We start from the raw sequence: 21,454 nt of genomic DNA, 5'->3' as shown, positions 1-21,454 counted from the left end.
CCACGGCGTAGCCCATGTTGGTGGGAATCCCGTGCTCCTGGAGTCGGGGGGGGGGGGCACACATGAAAAAACAGCCACAACCCCCTCTGGGAATCACAATTCAGCCATTCAGCCCCTCATTCAGCCCCTCCAGCTGGACCGTTATTATCAGCGTCTGCACCCTTCAGTGAAGGTATGCAATTACGACGCTCAGCGATTTCTCTCATCAAAACATCCATCTGAGCTTTACGCCCCATTATTAACTCCTAGTCACTGCGTCAAAACATGCTGACGTTCTGACCCAAGAGCAGAGGTGTCAAATTCCTCGGTTCCTGGAAAGGCTGACGTGTATGTTAATTCTCACTGCAAGTATTATCTGCTAGTGCTTTCATATTCACACCAAACAGCATGCAGTACACAGATAACTAAGTGGACTAAATGAATCGGGATAATAGGTTAAAACACAGACCAGCAACACTTCCAGTCCTGCCCACGGCCTGCTACCAACACTGATAGACAGCACTGGTTTTGGGTTAAAAATTCACCACCAACTGATGCCGAAGTGTTCAATAAACGGCAGAAAACAATAGCAAAGTGTGACAGAATGTCCCACACTCCTATGGAAGCGAGTCTCTGTGACGTCGCCCCCCCAGTGGCCGCCCTCACTCACCGCGGCGAACCTGCGGTTGAGCAGCATCTGTTCCGCCAGCACGGTCTGGTTGTGGAAGAGGTGCGGCTGCATGTGGCTCCACATGTGAGGGAACCACCAGAACTCCTTCACGTAGGACAGCAGCAGGTCGTCACCCAGGTCCTCCTCGTCTGTGCCTGGGGGAGGGAGACACCGGCGGGGTCAACTGGAGCATGCGCGTTCAGACACTCAGAGACACCCATACAGAAACTGAACCGCATGAATAAGCACACACACGCCAGGCCGAGACGCACAGGGTGAACATTATACTAATGAGCCAAGTGTGAAATGGGCAAGTAGCAAATGACAGTAAATGAGCATCCACCTGAAAACATCTTAGAACAGGACAACTCCAGCACTGGACAACTAGGCCACTTGTGTTCGTTGCTAAATTGTTGTGGTTATTATTACTGACTTCTTAGCTCACGGGCGATTTTAACATGTTCTTCATTTACACAGCTGACAGTTCACTGAGGTAGCTCAGGTTGAATACGGACTTCAAGGGAAAACATCAGGGGCACACTTAGGAATCAACCCTATAACCACCAGGTCACCAGCTGCACCACTCTACAGGGCTGTGCCCTGCCAAGCCATGTGCACGTTACACAATAATCATTGTGTTAATCACACATGGAACACCTCCACGTCAAACACGCTGCTTCCCCCTTACCTGCATGGAAGAACTTTCCGGAAAACCCCAGGTTAAAGGTGAAGTTGGGGACGTGGGTACGGAGGCTGTTCTGAGTCTCCAGCAGGGCCTGGAACACAAAAAGAAAAAACGGTCGCTGAGGGCTCACACACACACACACACACACACCCCCCCACAGCTCGCAGCAAAACATGAAAAACACGTCTTCTCCGCGCACTGGCTTCATTACTTAGCATGTATTCTGTTTGAAAAGCCCTTTTTTATCTCCTCTGATTTGTTTGTTTATTTCATTTGATCTCCTCGTCGGGGTCCAAACGCTCCGCTCGCTCTCCCGCCTTGTCAAAGCGGGACTCGCGTCTCACGCTCCGGCTCACAGCTGTCAGCGTGACAGCTTTGATTGGCGTTCACTTTTAATCCCACTGCACATCTAACATCTAATATCTGCGTATTAAAAATCAAAAGAGGGAAGAAGGGGGAAAAAAAAACAAACAAGGTTCCACGCGTTTAAAATATTCATGCCCTCAGCTCTTTTGAGTGTCAGTCCCCAAAACTTCAGAAAAAAAAAAACCTAAAACTGTCAAGTTCGAAGCATCTTTGCTTTAACAATTCAGGTCTCTGGTGTCTTAAACAATTTCAGTTGAAAATGCTGACAGACAGAAGCAGCCGGTACAGACAGATGTTGATCAATACAGGTCCTGCAGGGAAAGTTTGGCTCACTGCTTTACTTAACTGCAGGTTTAGAAAAAAAAACAAAAAAACAGGAGTTTTCCCACAGGAGAGCTTGGCATCTCAGAGCATGGCTGGAAGCCCGCCAGGACCACACGCAGGAGCGGATTTTGTGATACTGCTGCAGGCTGTGACAACTTGTTTCCGCATTCTGCTTACCACGGACAGACACACCTGTAAGTGGTCCCACCTGTAACTCCGTATCTCTGGGTAACCGTCTCCTACCGTGCCTGCGTACCTCGAACTACACTGCAGTATGCTCGTCATTACTGTCAGAGCGCTCTTCTGTGAGATGAAAGACTGCTACGTCAAGCCAGTGTGTGCGCGCGTGTATGTGCGTGTGCGTCTGCGTGTGTGTCTGCGTGTGTGCGCTCGTCAGCATGCGAGTGAAGTCGCTCAGAGGCGGTCGGCACCTTGACGTCAGGAACCTTCATGCGGGTGCCCTCCTTGCCCACGAAGATGTCGTCGATGTCCACCAGCAGGTAGCGGTCGAGGGAGAGCGAGAGGCGCTTGGCGGTGAGGAAGGACACGGCGTCCACGAAGACCAGCTTGTGCAGCCAGAAGTTGAGGTTGTTGCCGAAGAGGACGCGCTGGATGCCGTCGTGGAGGCCCAGGTCCTGCACGACGGAGGTGTGCAGCGCAGCGGTCACCCCCAGCTGCGGGATGCTCTCCGCCGACTTAGTCTTGGCCAGCAGCACCGGCTCGTAGGTGGAGTGGTTGGACTGGAAGACGGTCCAGTCGTCGCCCGGCAGCGGGCCGCGGTCCACCTCCCGGGCCCGCGTAATGAAGAGCAGCGGGGACTTGGGGTTGACGCTGCAGTCCTTCAGTCCCAGGTTCGAGTGCAGGAAGAGGGGGAAGCCCTTCAGCTGGGCGCTCAGAAGGCTGTTCTCATTGGCCTGCAACCGGGAAGAGAGGAAATGATGTCATCAAGGAAAAGCCAGCGATTCACTCGCTAACTAACAGGAATCAGCAAGAGAAACTTGATTTCTTGCTATGGAACAAACAAGAAACTCATGTACAAGAGGATTAGGTAGGAAGCCATTAAATCCCAGCACATATTTAATGTGCACTCCCTGACAAAAGTGGATCCATTTATTTGTTCTTATTTTGAGTATGTGCACATAATGGAATTCTAAAACACTCTGTGGTCTTTTTGTGCAGTATCTGAACTCGAGAACTGCACTTACTTGACAACACTTTCGAGAGAACACTGTTGACCAGCACTTTAAAATAGCGCAGTGAAAATCGTCAACACTTCCCTCCAAGACTTGTTTTACATCACTCATAGGTCTGCCACTAATTATGTGCTTGTGGCCCGTATTATCAATTCAAATCGCTTTCCAAAACCTCCTTTCTTTTCAACGCTTTTCTTAGCAATGGCCGGCCCTCACACAGCGCTGAAAACGCCTGACATTTGGGAGAGCCAGCCGCAAACAGTCCCCCGCTGTCCCTGCTCCAGATTTAATTGCTAATTTATAGCAGTTTAGCAACATTCCCCCTTTGTGGTGCCAGCCGTGCTTCACATGGAACACTGTTCCGGCCGAGGCGGCGCTTCTCGTCTCTCAAGAGCGGTGAACCTGACCACTGCATCTCATCTGTCTCTTTGTGCCGTCCCTCTGTCTGTGTGTGTGTGTGTGTGTGTGCGTGTGCGTGTGCGTGTGTGTGTGTGTGTGTGAGAAAGACAGAGAGAGAGAGGGGGAGAGAGAGAGAGACACACAAACTCTCCCGGTGGTAAAAATAGGCTGGAGCAGTGAAGGACAGCAGAGAAAAAGGAAGCTCATTGTGCGATTTCGTATGGGCAGAGCCGGGCTTTCAGAGCTGAGATAGAGGCTCGCTTTCTTGTGAGTGGCGTGAGATGCAGGCATTCCTCCCCTTTAGACAGAGCTGTCCTTCATCTCCCCTCAGGAAACTGACACAGCACTGGGCTCAGATGATCCGTTTCCCAAGGCGACGATGGGCGGAGAAAAGCAGGGCAAACGCAGCTAGGAAACTTTTACTTTCACTGTGGACCTGCCGAAACCCCCGCCCCCCCACCCCCCACAAACCTCCCACTCTGTCACACACCAAAAAAAGATTCCTGAAACAATAAGTCATTTGGCTAAAGGGCACAGGCTGACGACATTTTCCTAAGCATTCTGAGTCATCAGGTCTGGTGAATCCCCACCTCCTCTCTCCTCTGATTGGCTGCTTTAAACAAGAGGGGGCACCCAATATGGCAGAACTTCTCAGCCCTGGCTGTGGAGGGCCACAGTCTCTGCAGGCTACCGTTCCAGCCAGTTACACAACTTATTCAACTTCTCATTGACTGTCTTGACTGAATCCATATCGCTGTCCTCCCCTCAGTCAGAGAGTGCTAAGCCTTTAAAGAAAGCTGGAAAATCTTCTGGGGCGACAGCCCTTTGGGGCAGCAACTGCCGATTCCAAACAAAGGCTGTTACACTTTCATCACTTTTCCCTCTTACGTGTCTGGACTGTTCCACATAGTCCGAGAAGAAAGGGTTAAACGCTGCTACCCCTTTTTTTCCCCATGAAAAAATGGACAGTGTCCACATCCACCCATCCTCCCATTTCAGCGGCTGTGGTGGGAGCGGTTTGGGAGGGGCGCATTCTTCACCTCCCTCCGTAATGATGCCGTAATCCCAGGAGAGTGGGATTAGAGAAAGGCCCTGAGGTGGGGGGGGAGGGGGGGGGGGGTTAAATGAGGCCGAGGCCTAACAATACAGGCGGAGCAAAGACTCCGAATCCTCCAGGTCTCCCCGAGAGCAATTACACACAAGAATCAGAATCGCATCAGAATCTGAGACATGCGGGAGGGGGAGAGGAGAGTTTATTCCAATCACACATAAGAATCAAGGAAAGCGGGAGGGGTGCAGATGCGAGTTCATTCCAATTAGAATCACATCGGAATCAGAGACTGCAGGATGGGGAATGCGAGTTTGTTCCAATTACGCAGGAGCGTTGACACGGGGGCTGCGCGCAAGGACTAACGGGGAAGGCGAGGCAGGCTGGAGCAGGTCGGTGGCTGCGTGCGTAATTAAAGCGAAAGCGGCACTCTCAGGCCCCTGCCGCCCGCGCTCGGTGCGCTCTCTCATTCGCTCAGGAATGAGGCTGGGACGTGCGGCGGGTCCCCACGCAAGCCCGGGCACGACCGGAGACTGGAAATGAGCTACGCTGCCGAGGGAGGGGAAAACGGGAGCGCATACACCGCGGCAGTGCGGCAGAGTGGTAAGGAGCAGGGGCTCGTAACCGAAAGGCTGCTGGTTCGATTCCCCCGCTGGGGCACCGCTGCTGCTGTACCCTTGGGCAAGGTACTTAGCCCAGAATTGCCCCAGTAAATATCCAGCTGTACAAATGGATGACATGTAAAAACTGTAACCTATGCAAGTTGCTCCGAATAAGAGTATCTGCTAACTGACAACTGTAAAATGAAATGGAAGCTAATGGCCAGGCAGTCGCCATGTGAGCACGCACAGCCTGAGTGGGTTCAGCCACATGCCTTGGGGCCTGCTATCACCTGCCAAAACCCAGCCTGGACTCAGAGCCAACAGGGCGTGAGAGAGTGCAGCAGGGAAGCACCACATAAGCAACAGCATGGGTCAATGTGCGGTTGACGGGGGAGCACGGAAGTCTTTAGTTAAACCTGGCATCCCGTGTTGTTCAATTTGCTGCGTGCAATTGAGTCCTTGTCTCGGCTACAGAGCGGGACAGTGGGTGTGTTGCTAGGGATGGAATTCCTTCAGGGCCCGTATTCATAGAAACTGTTAAAAATAGCACAGCTCTTAGAAGTTCACACGCTCAACTATTAAGCACAAGAATCAGTTACAATCTAATACATACGGCCTTTTATATTTTCAAAGGCAAAAAATGAGACTTGGAAAGCATGTAGACCTGCCCATATGGGCTTATTTCTATATTGCCTGCAGCATGTTAGTGTTCATAGCATCTCGTCTGCAATATATTTAGACAGCTCATTTTTAGCAGGGACAGTAAATAAGTATCGATGTGCCTGTCATCAACTTCACAAGACAGGAGTCAATGTGGGTGCGCATGTATGCATGCAGAGCTATCCCCATTAAGAACAGGCACACAGTGGGGAGGTCCTCTATATGCTACCAGCCGGGCAGAGCTGCTCACTGCAGAAGCACGCATACCGATTGGCCAGAGAAGCAAATTGGAACGAAGACTTACTGGACTGTGAAGTAGCAAATGAACAATTCAAAAATTTTAACTAAACTGATAGAAAGGTAGAATAATCACTCTTCATAGGGAGAAAAGTGACATCTTGCCAGTCTTAACTATTGCAGATGAGTGAGAATCTCCCTGCCTCCTCCAACTACCTGCCCAACTACCTGTCCATCTGGTTCACCTGCCCCCCCAGGGCACCCCTTACCTTGAAGAAGCCAATGATGCCCACACCATACTCCACGCAGTACTTGTCAAGCAGCTCGCGGTTCCAGGCGTCCAGGTTGACGTACTTGAGGATGTTCTCGTAGATGACGAGGGCGAAGCGGCCGCGGTCCTTGTCAGTGAGGGTGGGCATGTCGCCCTTGCCGGGCGAGATCTCGGTGCGGTAGCGGAACCGGCTGGACTCCAGGATGGCCACAATCTCCTGGCCCAGCTGGGAGTAGAGGCTCTCCACAAACACCAGCACCACGGGGTCAGTGCGTGCCGCGTCGGCGGGCCGCGCCGTCTTCAGCGGGAGCAGCCGCGAGGGTGTGACCTTGGGGTCATCGCAGTCCGCAGAGGCCCCCTCAGCCCCGGCGCCCGCCGCCGGCTCCAGCTCCCGCTTCACGCCGTACAGGAAGTAGGCGGAGATGAAGACGCTCACCATGCAGAAGACGAAGAGCAGCAGCAGGCTGGTCTGGAGGGTGAGCTGGCGGAAAAGCCGCCTCAGACGGCCGCAGCCCAGCATGGTCCGCCCTTCCGCCCACCGAAAAGAGCTGGGAACGATGCCCCCCCACCCCCCACCCGGGTCCCGATCCAAGCAGGGGCCCCGCAAACAGCAGCAGCAGCGACTTTTGAAAATAAAAAAAAATGGAAAAAAGGGCTCAAAGGCTGGCTCTCCCACGTGGCACGCTCTTCATGTCACCATGGCAGAGGGCTAGTGGGTGTGGCATTGGCAGGGGAAACCATCAGCCTCTGTAACTCTCCGGGCTTCAGAAGGGGAGGGAAAGTGTGCCTCCACTCCGCCCAAAGCCAGCCCCAGCCCCGCCCCCTGCCCACCCCCCACCCCCCCACCCCCCCTTTTTTTTTTTAAGTTCTCAATTTGGGGGCGATATCTGGGGACGGGCAGCAGTAGCGGCTGGGCAGGGTCGGCCCCTGGGGGTCTCGGAGGACGTTAGAAGGGCGAGTGCGCACGGTTTCGTCCCGGCCGATCATCCCCGGAGCATTCTGGTGGCCGATTCCCGATGACCTGGAAGACAGAGGAAGAACAAATACCGGTAAACGTTCAAACCCTGTAATAAAACTCCTGTTTCAAACAACCTCTTCCCAGTGTTCACAGCCCCTCTGGCCTGAGGGGCTGAGGGTGACCAGCGAGCGGATCCAGCTGGATAAAGACAAGAGCCTGCTTTTTTCACCTGGCACTGACCTACACACTGTCAAACCAAACTGCCTGTGGCAGACATGCACACTGCTGCCACACTGAGAGGAGAGAGGCCTGCAGCGGATCCATCCAAAGACCCACTCTCACGGCTCTCACACGTAATCACCCTTTTGGACTTTCCCTCCAATTTTCCTCCAATTTCCTACGGCTCTTTCAACCTAATGAGTTCTTTTTTTGCGGTAAAGTCAGATGAATAAATCCAGTGCACGTATCAGTATGTGGAACAGCATGGTGAAAGTTCTGCTGTCCCGGAATACAAAGAGCTCATGTGGACATGCTTCAGAAGGCGGTGTGGCTAGATTACATGATAACGGTGACTGGCTGTATCGATCCGGGAAGGCTTTAAATAATGATCCTCGTACTCACCCATTAACTTCAAAGGTACAAAATCTTTAAATCTTTCATCTCTGAAGGTAAAGCTTCACAGACAAGAGTGGGAGAGAAGAAAAAGAAGAGGCTAGATAATGACCCCTGACAAATCAAACCTTGGCTGGTTTTTGGATAAGGGGGGGGGGGGGGGGGGGCAGCAGTTGGACAGAGCATTCAGTCACTTGAGACATGCAAACAAACAAATACACAAACAAGCCTCAGCACAAAGAGCATTCTGCCCCCAATGCACACCAAAGCCAACAGCAAAACCAAGCAGCAGAGATTTCACGTCACAATTCTGACCAAACCGCGCTGTGCTCTCGATGACACAACAGAAGGAATCGAACCCGACGTTGTATACATACCATCTTCATTTTTAGAAAAGAAACTGGACCGGCGCTGCTGTTCTGTTGGGATTCTGTCAGCCAGTGTGTCGGACTGGTGCGAGTCAAAGAGCCAGTCAGAGCAGAGCAAGCCGTATCTGCAACCTCCACTGGCACCTCAGACAGCCCAGGCTGGCTAAGCTCAGAACGGGCAAGGACGACAAACACGGTGACGGTCGCTCCGCAAACAATCAATTAGTGATGACCGTGCTCACACGGTCATTTGGATAAATGTGGCCCTTAAGCATTTCAACTAATTAAACATTGATCCAATTATGTAATCAAAGATTAGGATAAAGGAAAGTAGGGGGGAACAAAAAAAAAAACACAACAGTGGCCAGGTTTTTCCAAAACAAACACCAACAACAAGCTGTGCTCATTTTCTATCTGAGAGAAAAAAAGCATGTTCCTGCTAATTGTGGGATTTAGGCTCATTATAACTGTAGTCATTAGCGCGGTTGCCTTATCTCGGCGGCGCCGGCTCCCTGTTGGAGGGGTCCCCCGCACGGCCCCGGCACAGCGGCACAGCGTCTCCGCAGGTGGGCGGTCTCCGCAGGGAGAGGGTGGCTCAGGATGAAAAGCGGGCGACAAGCTAGCACACGTCAGAGAGGAGTGACGGGAGCCTTTTTTTCTAAAGCATTCAATACAGGAGTTAGGGGAGGGAGGGAGGAAGGGAGAGACGCGTAGGGAGTGTGTGGATTTAAGGTGAAAGCCAGCAAGACAGATGAAGAATCAAAGACAAAGCAATCCGCAGCCTCAGACTATACCTGTGAGAGGGAGGGGCGTGGGATTGGGGAGGCAGGGATCAGGAAGGAGAGGATGGGTGGGGGGGGTTTAAAAAAAAAATCATTGGATCGCTTCAAAGGAATGGAATTTGGCACACGAAATCCGACACCGCCCCAGGTCTCTGGTAGACATGCCGTTCACCTTGTGCTACCCCCTGTCCCCGATGGCTGAGCACATAGGACGGAGCCATAGCCGAATTCACCGGGGACCGTCCGTTACTCTCCCAGCACGTAGCCTCCCCTCTCAGGGCCACCCACGGTACCTGTCACTCTCCAACAGAGCCCGGAGGTGAGCTTTTCAATGCTTACTAATGAACCACGTCTCAGCCTTCCACGGGGCCACCAAACAAACTGATCTGCTGAGATGAAGCAAGTGAAGCTCTTCTCTCTCAGTGAGGCGGATCCCCACACAGCTCACAGTTTAGCAATAGCAGATTACTTACAAGGGCACAAAAAAAAAAAAACATTTTAATGTTTACACAGAATGTCACTTTTCGTACACAAATGGAAACTGGGATGTCCTTCTGCACGTGCAAAGGCAGATTTCCATCATCAGATCTTCACAATCTATTCAAGAAAATCACAAGGCCCACCTCTGTTCATCAGAGAATAAAAGGCCAGGAGCCATGAGGAAATACCTCCTCCAAGCCCAACAGCTGGAGGAATGGACCAACCTCACCATGTGATCACGAGGGACCATCTCAGGAATGCATGAATGCGTTCACCTCAAACAATCTGGCTCATGCGACGTGAACCTGGGTCCCATTTAATGACTTATCGATTTTCAGGACAAGAAAAAAAAAAATTGGAGACAACTCCAATGTCATATTTGCCAGATGAAATGGAACACCATCCCCAATGAATTGAAAGCAGGAGAAAATGGAGGCTGGTCTGAAGCCTTGAGTTGGGGGGGAGGAGAAAGCAGCAATGCGCTCACCACTGTCTGATTAATACTTCTGCATAACAGTAAAATGTCACACCCAAAAAGCTTTCTTTAGCTGTCACTGCTTTAAAAGCTGACTTCCACATTTTCCCTGAAAAGCAGCTTTAGGACGCTGCTGTTCTGTGTACACAGAGAGGACATGGAAAGGACAAAGCGAGGAGAAAGAAAAAAAAAAAAAAAGGTCTGCAGGCGTGCGGAGAAGGTATCGCAGGAGGATAGCATTTAACTGCACTGCTGAAGATCGCTGCTCGCTGCCCTTGCTCGGCGAGGGGTGTCTCGCCCGTGCGACTGAATAGCAAAACAAGATTAGCGGCGGCGTGATGGCCGCTCTCCTCCGAAAAGAGAAGCTGAGCTCCTCGTGGGAAAGAAAAAACTTCTGTGGCTTGTAATTGTTCAAGGACAGGAAGGAAAGCTATTTTTTTGGCAGGTTACAGGTGCGAAGCAGGCCGACTCACGTTGATTCCCGGGTGCTTTTGAAAGGACATCAAACAACCGGCCCGTAATCGCCGTTTCCGCTTAAAATAGGAGAGCATCTTTTCTCCGTGGAGACGGGAAGGTAAATGGGGAACAGGAGGGCTGGGTTACGCCAGGAAGTCCTCCCTGCCTCGGTCTGCCGGCTCGCGAGCGCTGCTTTTGTGCTGGCTTGAGATGTGCTATGGCAACAGTTCACAAAAACGCTGAGAGAGAAAGCATTATTCATCCAAAGGGGGGAAAAAAGCTACTGGAAGCAATACGCAGCTATTAGGATCTGAACGTTCTGGCACTAGAATCCCCTAGAACTCCCTGCATTCCTCCAGGTGCACACAGGAACAATTTTTTGGCAGAAGAGCCATGTCCCCTTGCAGCCTACCTGCGGGACATCATACCTCTTCCTGCAGAAGATGCTTCATAAAACCCACTCGCATGCACAATCCTTACATCGTCAACAAACTGACCAGCGTAACAATCTATTTATGGTTTGTCAATACAAGCCTGGAACTTATGTAGTCACCCCTGCTCCCGCTGCCATCAGCCCGGCGGCCTGCACAAAAGGGCCACAAAATCAAAGCACTCCAGGTTTAAGTCCTTGTGCGTCAGTAATTAATTCAACCAATTAGTCCTTTCATTGAGAGAGAGAGAGAGAGAAGGCTTCCGTGAAAAGCAGGAATGTAGTGGTAGTTGAGGACACAGGGAGTTGGCAAGGAGGAGCGGAGCGAGCCGTGCAAACAGGAAATCAAGCGGGACCGTCCCAGGCCTCAAACCCCTCCCCGCCCGAGTCCACGGGGTTGACCTCCAGATGTAATCACAAAAGGCTTACACAAAAATCACTTTAAAAGTTAAACTAGATCAAGGGGGCTTTTACTGAGTACCGAGGCCAGGGGCCCTGGAGTCAAGGCCACGGTGGAACCTTTGTAGTGAGGTCAGGGAAGGGGGGGGGGTGTGGTGCGTTACCGCACGGTCCTCACCAGTTGGAACGGGGATGAAGGTTCAAAGATTTCCCAGTCTCCAGAGGTTGCTTACTCTCTGTCTACCCCTAATCCTTCTCCCTTTATTTGTATTCTCTTAAAAGAAAAGCCCTGCCTCAAACAAAAATCAATGTTATAGTGTTGAGAAAAAGAGAAAAGCCCCTTGCCTGTGGTGTGTGAGACCTGACTGAATATTAACAGCATTTAGGCAAATTTTTAAAAGGGGGAAATATCTGACCGTGACCTTTGTTTCAATACTACAGCCATTGTGTATATTTGTGTAGCATTCTAGGACAGATGATAAACTCATCTACAAACTACTGGTATGTTTCACTGTGAGCTGGAAACTCCTCATCCACTTACTGGAATTTAATCTTCGATCCTTTTAATATTTAAAATTCATGACAAGTTTTTAAAACCATATTTTGTTATGCTGTGTTCGGCTGTGATACTATTTTACTATTAAGGTCACAATATGTAAAATTACATTTAAAACACTCAAAAAGAAGAAAAAAGAAGAAAAGAAGATGTACAAAAGACGTACAAAATATGATTTGACTAGCCTGTGTCGCTGGCGTAAGTGGAGAAAGTGTTCTGACAGACGGACGCATACACACTAGGGCTGTGGCCATGAAAGCCATTCACATGGTTAGCCTGTGAATCGGACGCCCATGCCGAGGGCTTCCTACGAGATGCTTGTTCCCGGCACAGAGCAGGAGGGAAGATGCTACACTGTGTCCTGCATGTCCACAGTGCTACACGGCCCCCTCTGTGCACTGTGGTTACGTGAAGGCTGTGTTACTCCTGCCTAACGCTCCCCCAGCCTTCCGGGTCAGCACCTCCAACATGGACGTCAGCAGGACTTCAGGCTCCAGACTTAAGACTGCACAACGCGCTGCTCTTGTCGATTCCCGCTCGCTACGGCAGACATCGCTCACGGGGTCGTGAGGACGCAGCCCTCGGTTCGTCCAAGTTCCTCCTCGCTCATGCGTGAAGGGGGAAGCAGACTGGGGATAATGTGCATCCGATAGCCACCCTTTCCCGCCTCTCTCTCTCCCTCCGCTTCTCCACCAGGATCCTCAGAGAAGCCTCTGTTGTCTGCAGGAAACGGGCCCTGCCATTACAAGTCAGTTTAAAAGAGTTAAAACTACTTACTGCTGGAGAGGACTAGCAAGGGGTTAGCAAGGTTAAATTAATATACTCTTCTCCTACTCTTAGCTTGATTTACCCTTCACTGAAAACAAACAAAAACAAGAAATATAGGGCAAAAATGACTCTTTTCGCGTTCGTACTGCTAACTTATCGTTCACTGAAAACAAACAAATACAAGAAATATATGGCAAAATGAACTCTTACGTACTTCTTTTCTTGTAAGCAATTTATGAAAACGGACTACATGACAGAAAAAAAGAAAGACATCTGTTTTTCAGACAGAGGAAGAGAGAAGCCACAGACTCTTTCCTCTCCTTGTTCAGCACAAACCCTGTAAATGAACTCAAGAGCGGCAGGGCATCAGCTGTAGAACTGAGATGAAGACACGGCTCAGGGTGCAAACGTGCACCATAACTCATACGCTCCTAAGCCAGCGACTACAAGTGCTGTGAAAAATGATACACAGCCTAGGGAAGAAAAAAAAAAAAAAGAACACGGATTTGCACTGGAAGGACATGTATTGTTCAGCGGTGCTGTTCTCGTGTCAGTAGGGCGCTTTCTATAAATAAAAGCTATTGGAAACTGTAAGGTTAACACAGCACTGAGCATTCTGTACTTGCCATCGTGTTGACAGTAATAAATGATGTCCCTCCACATTTTCGCGAGCGCCTTAGCAACTACATGCTCTCCATGGTAACACCATAGTAACAGCTCTTTTCGTGGCAACTACCTGACATTACTCAGTAAGGAATGAAGAACCATACAGAGTTTGTGGGACGGTGTGAATGTTGGGTTTGTTTGTTCTGCAAAAAGGCTGAGCAGTAAGTCTTCATTCCTAGTCGAGTTTTTAGTAGGGAAAGACTATATTTTTGCAGTCATGTAGCTACACTTGGCAGATATAGGGCCGCGACTTGTCCTGATGTGTGCCATTTGAAGCAGCCAGGCTCTCCAAATGTTAATGCGGCTGTGCTGAGAGTACAGTACAGGACCAACGCTTCTGGGACTCTGCAAGGCAACCTTTGTCAACACTTGGCTTAGCTGCAAACCCACAGCCTTTCTATGTCAGAGTGGACTCTCCCACCGCAAGAGAACCAACAATCTACACGGAAGCATTTAGAATATGTTCATTTAGTGAACTTTTATAACCACCGGCACTCTTCTTTGAGGCATGGATAACATACTGCAGTCGTGTTTCCTGTAAACTTTAAATGAGATGAAAAATCTAGCTCCATCTAGGCTCACGCGCAATATTTACACCAATCACAAAATTCTGTTACTTGTGGCGAGCCCTTGGGAAACCAGTCCGTAAATGCCCGTCTGGTCTACCGCTAAGGTCACGGAAGTCGGTTTACAAAACAGATTACGCCATCGCCGCCTCATTGATTCCCCCACACTACAGCGGTAAGCCGCCAATAGATTTTAAAGGACAAGCGGAGCCAAAGACATGAAAGTAAACACAGCACACTGACAGAGACCTGCTTAAAGCCTCTGCGTTGCCATTCCTTGGCTTATCTGTCCCGGCCTGGCTGTTTGGATTCCACTGCAGGTTAAATCGGTGGGACCGCGGAGCACACCGTGTCACAGCAGCTACAGAGGAGCCTCGCGTCAGCAAATGCAAGCACTTGCCATTTGTTTCATGTGTGTTATCGGGATGCGTTTTGGATTCTGTGATCTAGTGACTGTGACGTATGGCAGTATACTTGGCTTCCCTTGTCTAGTCAAGCTGCACAAGTTAACTTGTGGCAGGGCTTGAATAGTGGCATGCTCATACTCACTGGTTTTGGGAGTGTTGTTAGCCTGGTCTGACACTGTTGCTCATTCAATTTGAACAGACAACACTTCTGCTCTTTTGTGCTGGAAGTCGCTGTGGATAGGAGCGTCTGCTAAATTAATGTAATATAATGTAAGGCAATGCAACCACAGCTGACGTTCTGTGACCTCTGATGTCATACGGATATTATTCGGCAAGTCTTTGTGATTCATATTTCCGATGACACCTTGAAAATCCCAATATTCTGTTGGGACTGCGCTTTCACAAGGACAAAAAAGAGCAAAAGGTGAGCACAGCGCACTCTGCACTGAAGCGAACTGAGCGATAATGGCAAAGATAAGAAGATTAAACCTTAAAATCTCTCAGGTTCAAAACCGTATCCTTCTTCCATAACCGTTGGTAATTAGAGCTAATCACACCGCAATTACCGAATATAGCATCGGCAGCTGCAGCTGTTTGAGTTATTTATCACAGCCTCCTTTTATTTGGCAATTTATTTTATTTACACCATGATATAGCACTTTTTCCCTGCCCCAAACAGAAAAACAAGGGCAGCAAGTTTTAGCTACATAAGCTGAAATGATGCTTTATAACAGCGAGGCACAAAAACCAATACAACATAAACAAGGAAACATGCACACCGGATAAACCAGTGCAGATTTCATATCCACGTACATTTGTAACAATAATAAAATAATGTGGGTTACATTTATACGCTGCCTATCAAGCATCTCAACCTGCTTTACAATGACGGGAGGCATGACTCACTTCGACCGCCACCCATCTGTAGCAACCGACTCGGTGATGCATGGCAACCGCTAGGCCTGCAGGATTCTAGAATTAGAATCCAGAATGTTCAGTTACAGAGATAGTAAATGTTCTGACAAAGCTGGTCTCCCAGCCACACCTGCCGACAGCCATCCTCCAGGCGCGAGAGGGCGGTAGCTTCACGGCCTCCCCCAGGGGGGGCCCGTGAAACAGACGGGCAGCGAGCGTAAAACACAGAGCACAGACTCCGCACAATCTGGAGGTCGGGGAGGTGTAATCCCAAATCCATAATCCTGTTTATCGGGGCTGGACCAAATGTGCAATCCGCTGTCCGATGATGTTCATCTGAGCCAGCTCATCGTTAAATCCGCGACAACGACCTGTGGCAACCAGCGCGGGAACGGCACGGCTGGGGCCAGTGATGGACAGCCACACACTCACGGCCTACAGTGGCTGGGTCTCACCTCAGCATGCTGCTTGCTATACAGAGCCTGTCTATCTGCCTCTCTCGTAGTTCATACCACCCGGAGTTTAGCCATTACCAATCATGCTGTTTAACTCACACATGACTGCTGAGAAAAATGAACAGCGTCTATGTTGTACATTTCCTGTTTCATAGACGGGTACCTCAGCTATGTTACTGTTTTGCATCACCATTTGATTTTGTCCACTTCAATTATGGCACTGATTCCTGTGGCCCTGTGGGGGGACTGATAATTGATCATGTTGTTCAAATGACTCCATTCTCCATCTCCATCTCCATTACCTCTTGCTCTTAACACCTCCTAACTACATGTACATATAGCATGCATCTTCACTGTAAGCTGCTCTGGGTACCGTTAACCACGCCCCAGACAAAAAGGTTCTCCAAAGGTTGGTGCAAACCACCACCGCGTTGCCAGATCTGTTCCCCATTTCTCCGCATCGGGAAGGGAAGGACGGGGCAGCTTTGCAGCACAGACCCCCCCCCCGCGGGGCTCCATCAGCAGCCTGCACAAGGCCCCAGGAGACGCAGCAGTCGGGACTCCAGCCGGCGTTGCGTCTGCCGCCCAGTCGGCCGGCCTTCTGTCCACCTTCACAGCATCTCTCTGTTCTCCGCGCATGCTGTTCTGAGCCGGCCTACTTACTTTTTTCCACCAGGAAAATAAATAAATTAATGAATTAAATTAAAATCTGGTGACAAACACCACCCGCACCCGGGCCAGCACGCGCTTCCAGGCCCCGCCAGAGTACCCACCCCCCCACCCCCGAACCCATCCACCCCGGCACACGGAAGAATGACGGAAGCCAACTTGGCAAGAGACGAACCCAGGTGTGTGGCAATCCACAGAAGAGGGCCACGGTCCAATCCGAGGTGAGCGTTCCCCTGCTCCGGGTGCGCCGTAATGGAGTCTCGCTGTGCGTTTAATGGAAGACTCCGGGAAGTCCCATCCGTGGGGCCTTCCTCCCTAATCCCCCCGTCCTCCCCGCACCCCTCAGAACACACTCTCTCTCCATACAGCCACCCAGAGGGGAGGGGGATTATGTACGGCTCAGCTCAGACAGGGGGGGCGCTGCTGGAAAAGCCAAGGGTGAGTGTCTGGCTTTTCAGAGATAAGGGCACCGCTTGCTCCCTCAGGGCAAGTACCCCCCTATCCCAAGCCTGAGCTGAACCCACACAGAGGGGGGCCCGGTCCTCAACATATTGAGCTCACACGGAGCCTTATGGAGCACAGCCAAAGGGGTTGTGGGTTTTAAACAGGAGCAGCAGGCAAATATTGTGGTAAGGAAACTGGAATGGTAACCAGGGGCTTGCAGGTTTGAATGCAAGCTGTGTCAGTGTTCTTCCGCACTCTAACACTGCACTTACAGCCTGTAGCGCGTCAGTAAATATCCCGCTGCAGAAGGGGATGATTTTATCTGATACGCACGCTGTGATCATGCAAGCAAGGCAAGGTGTCCTGGAGAGAGAATCAACTGCTTAGCTAACAACCAGAGGAAAAAAAAAACACAACAAGGTAACAGGATCTCATAAGAGGATGCGCATTAAACCTGGGCATTCATTTCAGATTTCACCTCATTAGTCAATTAGCTAATTAATCAAACTAATCCTCTTGTTAGGGCCGCGTAAGATAAGCAGTCCGATTGCTGATGTCAAAGCCTTTTTTCCCCAGTTTGCACAGAGCCACGGGCGAGCCGGAGCCGGAGACGGAGAGCGGGGAGGAAGCCGAGGCGGCGTCTCACTTCCTGTGGTGTGAGAGGGATGCAAATGAGCCTTTATCAGCTTTGCGCCGCGGCTCAGACGCGGGGAGGCGTAATCAGTGAGAAAGGCCTCTGCGCGCTGCGAGCCTCAGATCTCCAGTCACTCGCGCGCTGGGGGATTGTCAGCCCGGATTAGCGGGCCACAGGATGCCTGCGACAGCAGGTTCGGGCCAAAAAACGACGGAGACTCCTTACCCCCCCAACCCCCCACCCCCCCTCGTCTTCTGTCTCTCACTCCCTCCCTCCATCCGGAAAGCCACATCCTGCATGAAATGACAAACCGCATTTGGCTGCACATTAAAGAAAAACAACAGCAACAATGACAACCAAAAAAAAAAAAAAAAAAAAACAAATTGGGAGGATGTGACAGACGAGTGGGGAAAAGAAGTTGCGTTTCCGACGCCGTGGAGCAAGGGAGGGAGAGGGGCTGTTCTGCAGCCTGCATTGAAGCGAGCGTCCGTCAAGAATGCTGACCGAATTTCAAATTCCATTTCACGCGTCCACAGCACAGTGCGCGATTAAGAGCTCAGGACATGCGACATGCTCCGCCCCCATAAACCCCCCCTGGACCAATCAGGATGGAGAGCAGCATCCTTTCAGGCGAACGGCGAATATTTACACTAGTTTCCGTTTCGTGCATTGAATTCACGCGTGTGAAGGACACAGGAGTCAGACGAGATTTAGTTCAAGTTCCATTAGGAGTGCAACCCCCCCCCCCCGAAGCCCGGTCTCATTGCAGTCACTGCATTATGCTCCCACTCTTGCTTTGGTGCCCTGAAGGCAGAGACAATTACTTAGGAGACTGAATGGGTTTCACGAGGGTAAACATTTACCTCAGTGCGTCCGATTTCTTTTTTCCTCCCCCAACCAACTATTCAGTTCACCGTCTGATTCCGGGGGGGCACAATCCCGCCTCTCGCCTAATTGAAATGATTGAAACGATGCCTCCCAGCTATTTCGGCCATCGATCGGGACGGGGACGGGGGTTCTGTGAAACTATGGAGCTAGTCTACTTTCTTTCTCTCCCTGAAAAGAGAGAGCAAGGTTGCCATAGCACCCACACATTCACCAAGTCGCCACACAACTGTATATGAGAGCGCGGTTTTGGGGTAACAGTTAACCGATACTGCATCTTGGGGGTTATCACCTCCGGTAGTTTGAGGGTAAAGGTTACATTAATGGTAAGGGTGCTGGCTTTGTTCAGCTCACATATGGGTTACTTACATTCCACAATTGGGAAAGTCAGCTGAAACACTACAAACATCCCACTGAACAATTGGACAATAATGTCAAAATGCTGCAACATTCTCTAGAATATGAAAACAAAAATACATACATCTATGCAATCTATCACCATCCCTTGCGATAATTAGGCGTACACTGCAAAAAAAAAAAAAATAACCACACCAAAGGAACCCTGCTCTCGGGGGACGTCTCTGTAATGGGGTCTCCCCGCCTCCCTGGCCCTCCCCGAGAACGGCACCGTCCCAGGGGGACGCCGTCTCCGAGAGAGATGAGCAGCGCAGCCGGACCCGTCGTGACTCGCGGCGGTAAGACTGAGCGTGCTCGTTAGGGCGGCGCGGCAGAAGCGGGAACACCTGCATCCTCGCGGCTCCTAATTAGGCTGCGCGTTTCAGGACCGGCTTGGCCTATTTATAGCACCTTTCTCAGGGCTGGGCTTCAGCAGGTGGAAAACAATACCCCCGGTGCTTGTGCAAGGGAGAGTCTATCCAGCGTTCCTGCTTGTCAGGCCACTGCATGGACTGAAAAATGCAAGTGGCTCCGCTAATACCGCTTCCCCATTTCAGTTCATTGAGCTTCGTCCTAAACTTTGGGACATGAACTTAAGAGAAAGCCGTTTTAAATGTCAATGTGAGAGAGGGATAGGTTACTTCCTTTTATAGGGAGTGCTCATTTGCAACCAAAAAAAAAAGAATAAATAGAAAAATATGAATATAAAATGACCTTACTGGCCCTCAGCTGGAGTAGCACAGCTTTATTCTGCATATTCATATAAGGCTGGATTACTTACTAAAGGCACTGAGGTTAAGTGCAGGGGTACAAGGACACAGTGCTCCTATCATAGCCTACCAGTAAGCTCCAACTGCTGCCCCAGATACAGCAGCAGAAATATCCCTATCCTCTCTCTTCTACCTCCTCTAATTATAGAGAACAAACGGGGCAGGGAATATTTTTAGGAGGGAGATTTGCGTTATCAAACTCTCCTGCCCCCCACGTGCCTTCCTGGACCCCGCTTTCCATGTCTGTGCCTCCAGCGTGGCCAACACCCCCAAACAATATTTCCATTTGGTTCTGTGCAAAACACCACCCCTCCCTCACCCCTCTACCCCACCCGAACTTCTCTTGTGCTTGCAAGCAACAGGATAAAGGTTTATTTCACCTGGGCTTATTGGCTGTAATACTTAACTCTCTCCTGTGGGAATGCACGTTTTTCACTCCCCCCCCCCCCCCCCATTTAAGCAGAGGAGTGGTCAAAATGCTTCAGTTAAGAACAAATCCATCTCTTTCTGTCGAAGGACACACTCACCAACCAGCCCTTCCATTCAAAAGCAGGTTGGTGAGTGATGCGCAATGTTAGGGATAACTCGAGACCACTAGCTGTTCTGGGGCAGGGAAGAGAGAGAAGGGGTGAGAGCGGGACCACAAAAAAAGGCACGGCCCCACCCTGGCAGCGGAGTCCGGAGCTGCACCTCGGCCGAGTGGGAGTTGGGGCGGGGCTGGCGGCCCATTAACGCAGATGAAGTGGTTGAGCTGATATTAAGAGTAAAATAAACCCCCTGAACTGAAAGCTCTCTTTCTGCCATATCGATCTGCTCCAGCAACATAAATAGCAACCACTTAATGGGGTGTTTTTTTTCCTTCCCGAAAAGCCATGGCAAGCTATCCCTTTTATTACCCCCCGATCGCATTAGCCGGGGCCCGGGCTGGGCGGCTCGCTCCCGGGCGCAGGTATGAGTGTTTGTGCCGCACCCTCATCGGGGGCTGGGCGGATGACCGCTTCAGCCTCTCTCGTGGACATTCCGAGAAGACGGCTCTCGTGAGATGGCCCGGAGGGTCGGATTTTCGCGGCTCCGTATCCTCCTGCCTCACGGCCAGAGAAGCAGTTGGAAGACGGCAATGGGATTATCTTCCTTTTTACTGGGCCCGACCCATAAGCCACGGCTTAGTGTGAGGTCATTTCCAGCTTTCAGAAATGTGTTTAATAACAGCTCTAATTTCAATACCAGACATCATGTGGAGGGCACATTACCAAGAAGAAACAAGCACACAGACCTCATTGCCTAACACCACAGTGCAGGACGAAACACCCACCTTTCCTCTGCTCCAGGTAGCTTTAACAATACATCTTAACATGAGGATGGCCATGAACACATGCCACCTCTCCCCTGGCGAACTAATCTGGTGTTAAAATATTACAGGGAGGCAAGTTGCAGCCACAGACATCATTTATCCACCAGGTCATTTTCCTCCCAACATGCACTTTGGCCTTGAAGTGGAACACGGCACAGTAGCAGGCAACACCTTCACACAGACACCATCAGATACCCGCAACCCTCCCTAATGCTACACAGGGACCCAGCAGTGTCACAGAGCAGTTATTAGGGAAACGTGTTATATTTAGTGTGAGTGGATGGAACCCTGGGCAGTACTCTGCCATAGTGTGGTTGAGCCACTGTGTAAAATAAAATGACAGGATTATTATCCTTGATAAAAGGTAGATATGTTACATCAGAGGACGCTCAATGCTCATCCACACTTAACTTTTGAGGCTGTTCCATTCAGAATGTGAAATTAATTTCGGAAATAAAGCGTCTGGATGGACATCCCATTTGCACACACAAGGCAGACATCATTTGGCAGCTTTAAAAAACTGGCTACCGACAGTACCTTAAGGTGCCTTTGAAGAGGAATCCCTACACATATAGAGC

At 50.5% G+C, this 21,454-nt stretch overlaps 1 protein-coding gene and 1 long non-coding RNA gene across 2 annotated transcripts in view; both read right to left on the bottom strand.

Annotated features, from left to right (window-relative positions):
- Positions 1 to 6,957, bottom strand: part of ndst1a (N-deacetylase/N-sulfotransferase (heparan glucosaminyl) 1a) — a 22,369-nt gene extending 15,412 nt beyond the window's left edge. Inside the window, exons 1-5 of the mRNA XM_036548541.1 lie at positions 6,433 to 6,957; positions 2,456 to 2,938; positions 1,338 to 1,425; positions 650 to 804; positions 1 to 37 (exon numbers count right to left, since the gene is read on the bottom strand). The exon at positions 1 to 37 is cut by the window's left edge and continues 149 nt beyond it. Of these exons, the coding sequence (XP_036404434.1) occupies positions 1 to 37; positions 650 to 804; positions 1,338 to 1,425; positions 2,456 to 2,938; positions 6,433 to 6,954 (1,285 nt within the window). The 5' untranslated portion in view covers positions 6,955 to 6,957. The remainder of the gene's footprint in view (positions 38 to 649; positions 805 to 1,337; positions 1,426 to 2,455; positions 2,939 to 6,432) is intronic.
- A 361-nt stretch (positions 6,958 to 7,318) lies between these two features.
- LOC118790608 overlaps positions 7,319 to 21,454 on the bottom strand; it is a 55,786-nt gene continuing 41,650 nt past the window's right edge. Inside the window, exon 3 of the long non-coding RNA XR_005005507.1 lies at positions 7,319 to 7,455. This is a non-coding gene — a long non-coding RNA (uncharacterized LOC118790608). The remainder of the gene's footprint in view (positions 7,456 to 21,454) is intronic.

This window comes from Megalops cyprinoides, chromosome 16 (genome assembly GCF_013368585.1).
Source record: "Megalops cyprinoides isolate fMegCyp1 chromosome 16, fMegCyp1.pri, whole genome shotgun sequence".
NCBI classification, from domain to species: Eukaryota; Metazoa; Chordata; class Actinopteri; order Elopiformes; family Megalopidae; genus Megalops; species Megalops cyprinoides.
The sequence above is the reverse complement of the archived record's forward strand: the minus strand, read 5'-3'. Positions and strand labels throughout refer to the sequence as shown.